The 8897-nt window shown below is 35.9% G+C and overlaps 1 protein-coding gene across 1 annotated transcript; it reads left to right on the top strand.

The window, feature by feature from the left end:
- The first annotated feature begins 2306 nt into the window (after nt 1-2306).
- On the top strand, nt 2307-8188 carry OTUD6B (OTU domain containing 6B). Its single transcript, XM_010020991.1, has 6 exons — nt 2307-2457; nt 3291-3386; nt 4758-5070; nt 6634-6695; nt 7353-7459; nt 8007-8188. Exons 1-6 carry the CDS (start codon nt 2317-2319, stop codon nt 8089-8091), a joined length of 804 nt encoding a protein of 267 aa, XP_010019293.1. The 5' UTR covers nt 2307-2316; the 3' UTR covers nt 8092-8188.
- The last annotated feature ends 709 nt before the right edge of the window (nt 8189-8897 follow it).

Below are 8897 nucleotides of genomic sequence, written 5' to 3'. Positions count from 1 at the left end.
GGTGTCAGAGCTGTGCTGTGCTGTGCTGCGAGGTGTGGTTGTTGGCACCTTGCTGTGATCTCAGAAGCACAGTAACGCTCGAGAGCCGTAACGCGGTGCTGGGTTATTAACATCACGTTAGCGTTTTGCTACTTTTGTTCTGAGGTAGCAAAGGTGTAGTTTTTTAGGCATTTTAGAGTGAAGAGCCTGCATAAGGGGCCTTGCTGCCAGGCAGCTTCTTCATTCAAAGTGCAGTGGATCTGAAATTAACTTTTACGTTCTGTCCAGCCACAGTAAAGTTTCTATAGTAGAAGACCTCTGTGGCCTTACACTGCTACCTACCTATGAACTGTTCACAAGCCATGTTACACCTACCCTGCTATGGCAGCTTAATATAGCTAAGTAGTCCCAGTAGTTTCTGTTTTGTAGTTGATTATAAAGTTTTTGTTAAGCCTTTCTCATTGCTGGTATTCTCGGGTAAGCTATTACTCTCTCATAAGCTATTCTCATTGTGATGGCCTTTTCCTTGTTTGGCTCTTTTTGCTATATAATGAATAGCCCCATCTGCAGCCTTTTCTCAGAGGGTTAATGAAAAGGAGAACATATTGGGCCTTGTATTGTTATTTTATCTATAGGAATGTACTTTTTTGAGATGACTTTTTCTCCCTCAAATTTGGTGAAATTGAAAAGAGGTATTGAGGATTGCGGTTAGGTGGCTGGAGCACATGGCACACTGGCTGGGAGAGGCTGAGGTTTTTTCGCCTAGAGGTGGTGATAGGGGGTATCTAATTGTAATCCTCCACTAAAGGTGGGAAGGGTATCCAGAAGACAGAGCTCCTGTCTTCCCAGTCAGGAGAGGCAGGTGTCTTACAGGCACATACTTTCCTACTTGAAAAATACACTGCACTCTGTGATAACTTTTTGACAGAGGGCAAAACAGTTTATTCATAAGACTAGCATAAAGTGCATCTCAGCCTCTGAAAATCCAGCATCTCCTCCAGTTGATGACCGTTGTCTCCACCACCCCCATATAGTCTCCTTGTGTATTTGTGTGTGCTTGTTAAGTCCCAGATTTCCTTTTCCCCCATTATTAATTTTTATGAACAAAATGCTTTTCTTTCTTTCCAACTCACCTGATCTGTGAGGCTGAATACTTAGCATAAATCTTTCAGTATGATCATCATTGCTGCCTTCTCTTAGAAAGTTTCATTATCATCCCCATCATCTTCAGCTCAGCATGTCAGTCACATGAATTATAGGAAAATGTACAGCTGATGAATAGCTGGCAGAGTGTTAAATAGTTAGTTGGTGCTGTAACTCTGAAACAGTGGATACAGAACTAGCAGGGAGTATTCATCTAAGAGCACAAGTTGTGGAAGCTGTTAGTGTTCAGCCTGGAGAAGAAGAAAAGACTATGGGGGATCTGGGTGTAGTTCCAACTGCGTAATGGGTGGACCCAGCCTTGGCAAAGTGAAGTGTAGAGAATGAACTAGAGATAATGTCTGAAAGTGGTAACAACAACACTCCTTGTGGAAGGGAGGAAAAAGGGGAAAAAAATTCATAATAAGAATGGTTAAACATTGGAAAAAAACTGCCCAGAAAAGTTGCAAAATGTCCATCCCTGGAGACTTTGCACAGTTGTATGAATGAATTCAAGATCAATCTGAATCAGTGTTACCTGATGTAGCTTTGAATTCAGCCCTGCTGCAGGGGGAAGGTTGAACCAGATGACCTCTGGACATCCTTTCTAACAAAGCTATTCTATGGTTTGAGAAATGGAGCCTTGACTTACAGCTTAAAAATACTTACGGAATTTAAGCAAGTTGAGGTTTGGGTTTTTTTTTTTGTTTTGTTTTGTTTTTTTTTGTTTTGTTTTTATTTCCTTGAATAGAAGAAATTTGCTTTTAGAAACTTTATTTAAAAGGATAGGTAAACTCTGGTTTTGCTTTTAATTTGCTGCTTGTGTAATTAAAAATTTACACATCTTCCCTGTGACAGGATTTGAGATCTCAGTGCCCAGATAATCTTTTTGAAGGCAACAAGCTGAGGTCTGCTGCACTGAAGTTCATAAGCATTTATAATAGTAACTTGGCACGAGTTTTTTCTCTTCTTTGGATACAGCATTTGCATCTTTTAAGAAAAATATAGCTGCTTTAAAATGTGGTGATCATATCAGGCAGTCTCATAGCTGAACTGTTAAAACATACTGATACGTTGACATTTATAAAGTTTCTTCTGCATGACTTGCTTGCAGTTGTCTTTTCTACGGTGACTGAACTATCTATATTTAAAGGTAATCTTTATTGCACTACTTCTCTAACAGCAAAAATTCAAGGCATGAAAAATGCTGTTCCCAAGAATGATAAAAAGAGACGAAAACAGCTGGCTGATGAAGTTTCCAAACTAGAAGCAGAACTTGAACAGAAGCACAAGGAGGAATTAAAGCAGCTGAAGGAAGCTTCACCTGAGCAGAATAAGGTAGGTGTCTTAACTTAAGCTGAACAGAGCTTTTAGCTAAATTGGTGCAATACTGTTATCTGTGAATGATGCTAATGCTCCATGCTCATACGTTTCCTGAAGTGTTTCTTTTGGATGTTTGAGTCTTGTAAAGAAACAAACAAAAATCTGTCTGCCTGATTTTTCTGGACTAGGTGTTTTAGCGACCTGACAAAGAGTTAAGCAGAATGTACTTTGGTTTAAAAATGAGAGTGAAGACACTTCTGAATTACTTTTAGGGAAATAGACTTGATTGAGAAGCATCTGCTGAGAATCCTTCTGGGGGAAAAAAACATGTTCAGTTGTGAGAGTTATGAGCCTTTAACAATCTTCTGTGGTAGTTTTTAAGCAGATGATTAATGCATAATGTTAAACATAATGCTCTGTTTACCTGGATCTTAGATTAGTTTCAAGGGGTTTATTTTGCTAAATGAGCTGTCAAAACTTTGATGGACCTTTCAAGCTTAAATCCTTGCCCTGGACATAGCTTTCCATTTTGTCCAGTAAGCAGTGTTCACACTTAAGTGTGGAAGCTTGTACCAGAACATACAGAGCAAATTTGAGATGTGCAGCTCATACCTGTATCTTTGGTGAGACTACAGAAAAAGTAATAAAATGCATGACTGGTCTGGGATGTGAAGTGCTTTACTTTTGGCTTTGACAGGTTCTGTGATATACACATATCTGTGTGGTTAAACTTCATAAATATACCCTGGAATTACGTAGGAACAGAACTTAAAACTGTTTCAGGACATGTGTGTCTTGGTGATTATTTATACTAATAAGAACATTTAACTTTTCTTTTTTCTTTTTAGACAGATTCTATAGCTGATGGGGTTGCAAATTTAGAGCTTGAAGGAGTAGAGCAACGTACTCAGCATCCTCGAATATCAAAAGCACAGAAGAGGAGGGTATGACTTCACATTTCAATCAAATATTTGTAAAATTTTTAAGTTATATTCACTTAAACTTAACTGTAATAACCAAAGTTAAACAATCTTGCAGGGGACATTACCTGGCTAATTCAGTATTGATACTGTACCTACTGAGTGCCTTGAAAATCTGTAAAGCTGCTATCTAGAGATATGTAAGCATTTTATAAATAGTTGTACTTCTTTACTATCAGCCATGAGCTGGGAATCGGAATAGGTCAGGAGATGGGAGCCAGAAAAAATTATATAAAGCAAATGATTTTAAAAGAATTTCACAAAAAAGTTAATAAATAAAGTAATTGAATTAAAATAATGTAGCATACTACATGGAAGCTATGCAAGTAGTAGAACTGTAAACATTTACCAAAAGAACACAAATATTGAAATTCTTGTAAATTTTTGAGTTATGAAACACTCAGGCCGTTAGGGTTGAATCTTATTAAGCTTCATGGTGGATTAACATTCTCATCCTATCTACATGAATGTTCAGGGCCAGAGGACCACTGCTTTGTTGCAGAGTCCATCCCATGTTACATCATCACTACTGCAGAACTGCTTTGTAATGCACATGATAAAAAGATGGTTTTAATTCATGGCACCACATTTAGGCAAACTGACAGCTCTGTAGTCTAGTTTTCCTGTATTGTGGTTGCCTAAACCAGTCAGATCTTAATTTGTGGTGAATTTAAAGTGTGAAAGTGGAAAAGATCATTCTCTACTGCTTCATTTTTATTTGCTCATTTACTTTGACCCTTATTCCCTTGTAAATGTGAGTGTAAACTTACGAAGCATTCTATTAAAGTCGTGTTTATGTTATGTATTATTTCATCCCCTCTAGTATTTTCTGTGTATGCATGCATTCTTACCTGTCCTTTAGGTTAGGAGCAGCCTTTTTTATGTATGGAACCTAGCCCAAGGGAGTTTCAGTTTCATGACATGAGCTCCATTATGCAATCAATATGCCTAAGTGGTAGATCTAACATTATTATGAAACAGCAGTAATTTCTGTTGTTTAATTAGAATTCCCATACTTGACTTGTTTGTCTGTGAGTTGAAATAGGTGATTATTTTACATGTTGTTATAATGAAGATTTCTCCAGTCACATAATTTCAGGTGTGGTGCCAGAGGGAGTTAGGATGTATTGGTCACTTACTGATTGCTAAAGTTTGGGTTTAGAAGGTCTGTAAGATTTGGTAGTACTGATTCAGGTGATCATTTCACAGATACAAATGTGCTGAGAAAACACCTGAAGAGTTAGAAGCAAACACTAAGCCAAGAACTGTACAGGTGTCTTCTAAATATTCACATTTGATGTATTTTATTTTTTGTGTGTGTGTTTTAAATCTAAGGAGAAAAAAGCTGCCTTGGAGAAAGAAAGAGAAGAAAGGATAGCTGAAGCTGAGATAGCAAACTTAACAGGTGCTAGACATCTTGAAAGTCAAAAACTTGCTTCCCTGTTGGCAGCAAGGCACTTGGAGATTAAGCAGATCCCTTCAGATGGCCACTGTATGTACAGAGCTATTGAAGATCAACTCAAGGATCGCCAGAATTCCTGGACTGTTGCAACTCTGAGGAACCAAACAGCAAAGTATATGCAGAGTCACTTTGATGACTTCCTGCCATTTCTTACAAATCCTAGTACTGGAGACATGTATAGCAGAGGTAAGATTTGGGGCATAAAAGACTTTAAAAACTTGTTGTAATTATTTCGAATAATTCTCTATCTCAGTTACAGCTGAATTGGGATTAACCCATTATGGTTTGTTCCTGAACTTTGTTGCTTTGTTGGTTCAGCTGTGTTTTCTGGAACACAGAACTGTGATCTGCTGCGAAACTTGGTACACCTGAATCTTTGTAATTATTTTTTAATAATCCTTGTAACTTTTTTTATGGTAATCTAACAAAATATTATTCCTTATTAAAAACAATAAAAAAATTGCTGATTACTAGATGGTAATCATGTTCTGGGATGTGATTGAAGTTGTTATAAACAGCTTGTTACAACTAACAGGTTAGGGATGATTTTTTTGTCAGTTTTATACTGGCGTTTTCAATTTACATAGGAAAGCTGTTAAAAGTGAGTGTGAAATTCAAACAAATCTATTTTATAGTTTGCTTAGATTCTTTTTCTTTCTACCCTTTATTTTCAGTGTTTGTGCTAGGTCTTTGTGAGCCCTTTCTTATAAACAAACTAAACTGTAAAATATAAAAGCATTTAGTGTGGAGCAATGGTGTAGTCTGAGTAAATGGAGTTAAATGGAATTTACCTACTACTTATTTGAGCAATAAATGATTTATTAATTTCTGTTATTCATGTCTGGAATGCCATGTAAATGACTTTATACATCGTTTTTAACTTATTGCTACATTCATTTAGTAGGTGTAGCTCTGGATTTCATTTGGTGACTGGGGGCTATTGTGAAGTAGGAGGCATCTTTTCCCATGTTGACAGAGATAATTGTCACAGGATAAATGTTCCCCAAGAGACGACTGAAAAAAGTCACTACAAAGCAGCGGAGAGTTGTGGTTTTCTTAGGTCTCTTAACTCTGTTTTAAGGGGAATATATGAAGAACAATTCTGAGCAGTCTTCAGAAAATCTGTTCTGTCTTTATTAGAATCTGTTCACAGGGTTCAGAAGCTTGAAGGGTTGTAATTTATAAATTTGAAAGCTTGGTTCCAGTAGAACATGATCTGTAAAAGGATTATTTTGCTGTTAACAAAGAAACCATTGGGAATAAATACCTCAGAGGTTAAAAACAAGGCAGCTAATTTGGAAACCTGTTGAAATAGATTTTTATAAACACACCTGACACCTAGGTAACATCACAGCTTAGTGTACTACTTGCTATTGCATTCTTACCTAAAGTCACAAAACAACACTCTCTGAAACTTAACAGGAAGTAGAGTGTATGCAATTTCATGCTTGTTAGCAGTTCCCTGAATAAAAAAATCTAAAATAAAAATCTGTACTTGTTCATAATTGGTTTTATTCCTGTCTTCAGTCTTTTTTTTTTTTTTCCTAAAACTGTTAATGGATGGTTTGTTGGGTTTTTTTGGCTTCTGGTGTTTTTCTTTTTATTTCCCTTCTCTTAACTGACCGTAGATATTTTCCTGTATAATGTATTTGGACTTTTCAGATTCTAGATCTTCATTGTAGAACAGTACTTTTCCTCAGTTGCTTGTTCTCAGCTAAGGACTGAAAGTTGTCTTTTCTTTCCCTGCAGAGGAATTTGAAAAATACTGTGATGACATAGCAAATACAGCTGCATGGGGTGGTCAGCTGGAAGTAAGTATTGTATTGATAAGTTTTATTTGTGAAATTCTGAAGTGGGTGAATATACCTTCAAAAAAGGGCTTCGTAAGAAAGAATTCCCAAAGGCATAAGGGAACATAATTGTAAACTATTTATCCAGAATTTTTTCCTATGGTTATAAGTTGTTTCACCTTTTCTGGTGGTGCATCACTGTCCTGAGGTGTTTGATGATATGCAAGTTAATGAATTTGGTTCTTCTAAATGTCATTAGAAAGACTGACAGCGTAAGTGGGGAAAGACTTTCTAAGGAGAAAGGCTTTTATGATGCAAGCTTAGATGGTAGCAAGAATAGAGCAATGTTAATTTTTGTAATGTAAACCAGAACTTGAGCTTGTATTTATTTTAGTTTGTCTTATTTATTGAGTAGTAGTATTAAGAGTAGTTACCAATTTACTGAAGTTAGCCCAATGTTGCCTGTGTTTCATCATCAAAACAATGGTTAAATTAAGGTAACTTGTTATCAATTAAAGTTTAAAAAGTTAAAATAATTTTGCTTATTTTAGTAAAGGGTAATTTCTGACAATGTTTGAAATGTTATGCCTGAACTCTTGTCAGCTAAAACTAATGTAATGTCATCTTCTCTCTGCATTGGATTTAATCCTATTATTGAATTGCTTTTATGCCTTAAAGCTAAGGGCTTTGTCGCACATTTTGCAAACACCTATTGAAGTTGTGCAAATGGATTCCCCTCCCATTATTGTTGGTGAAGAATATTCAGGCAAACCAATAATACTTGTGTAAGTATGTAATTTTATCCCTTCTTAAAATTACTGCACTTAATTCTGTAGCAGAGGGCTCAGCTTTGATTCTCACCTCCTCTTTTATTTGCTGTTACATATCTGATGTTGAAATGCTACTTGAATAACAATCCTGCAGGTCAGAAATTATGTTTGTGATTGACACAGTTTAAAGATACGAAGACAAGTTTTAAAATACTTGTAATTAGAGTTCTTAAAATGCTGACAATCAGTCTGAAGTGTCATTTAGTCACTGCTTTATAGAATGACACAATGTTATTTCATCTCTTATGTAATTGCAAAATAGTAGTGAAATTGATAGAAGATGCAGGAAACTTTTTCTTTTCTTCTTAAAAGTTGATGTTGATTTGTGCCTGGAAGTCACCAGAATTTGAAATTATTAATACTGTCCTATTTAATGATCCTATATTTTCTGTGCTAAAACTTGAATTTGTCTAATCTATCTTCCAGTGCTATTAACACTTATCATGACGCATACTTTTAGTTAAGCTGAACACTAATTCTGTAACTTTTTTTTTTTTTTCAGGTATATGAGACATGCCTATGGATTAGGAGAACATTATAATTCTGTAAAACTTCTGACAGATACTGCTACAGAAAATGGCTGCTAGCATACAAAAATCAGAAATCCACATGGATAACAGTTGCATCTTGATGTGTTGGGCTCCAGACAGTTCCCATGTAGACTGGAAAGTAAATCTAAATGGAATGGATTAAAAGTGAAAAATACTTACAAGGTTTGACTATAAATCAGAAATAGCTCTTGATTTAAAACAAAACCAAACAACAGTATTTTGAACTTGTTGATATTAATCATGCTTAGAAGATCTTCTCTAAAAAGATAGCTGTGTAGATTGAATCTTTTTTTTTTACTTTATTTTTTAATAGAGCTTCTTCCCATGCTGCAGTGAAAATACTGAGTAGTAAATGTTTTGGTAAATCTGCGTTTCTGCTGAAGAGTTCAGATTACCTGAAGGTTCCTGTTACATTCTTTCTGGCAGATTTTGATGATTGTGGAAGAGTTAAGGCATTTAAAATATTTTATTTTATTTTAATGGATGGAATATCCTCTACAATGTGTTTTTAGTTCCAGCAGGATCTAGTTTTAACACTGTAGTAGGGATCCTCTTGTTTATTTGGGCAGAGAAGAGCAGGAAGCGAATCCAGTAGTAGGGTATCTCGCTTGTCTGAAGGAATTGCACAATTTAAAGACTTTTGCCTAAGATTTTCACTAAGGTTTGAGAGCTTCACTTTTTTTTTCCTTGCAGTTGACAGTAGGAACTGAACACTTGGTGCTGCTTCTAGTACTGAATCTGTATATACATCGTAACACTGATGCAGGTTAAATGTGCTTTTCATCCTTCATAGTCTTTCATCTGTGCATTTCAGTGATACAGAAATCTTACAACAAAAAGCT

This window comes from Nestor notabilis, unplaced genomic scaffold, assembly GCF_000696875.1.
Source record: "Nestor notabilis isolate BGI_N333 unplaced genomic scaffold, ASM69687v1 scaffold14878, whole genome shotgun sequence".
Lineage (NCBI taxonomy): Eukaryota > Metazoa > Chordata > Aves > Psittaciformes > Psittacidae > Nestor > Nestor notabilis.
This window is presented reverse-complemented; position numbering and strand designations above follow the sequence as displayed.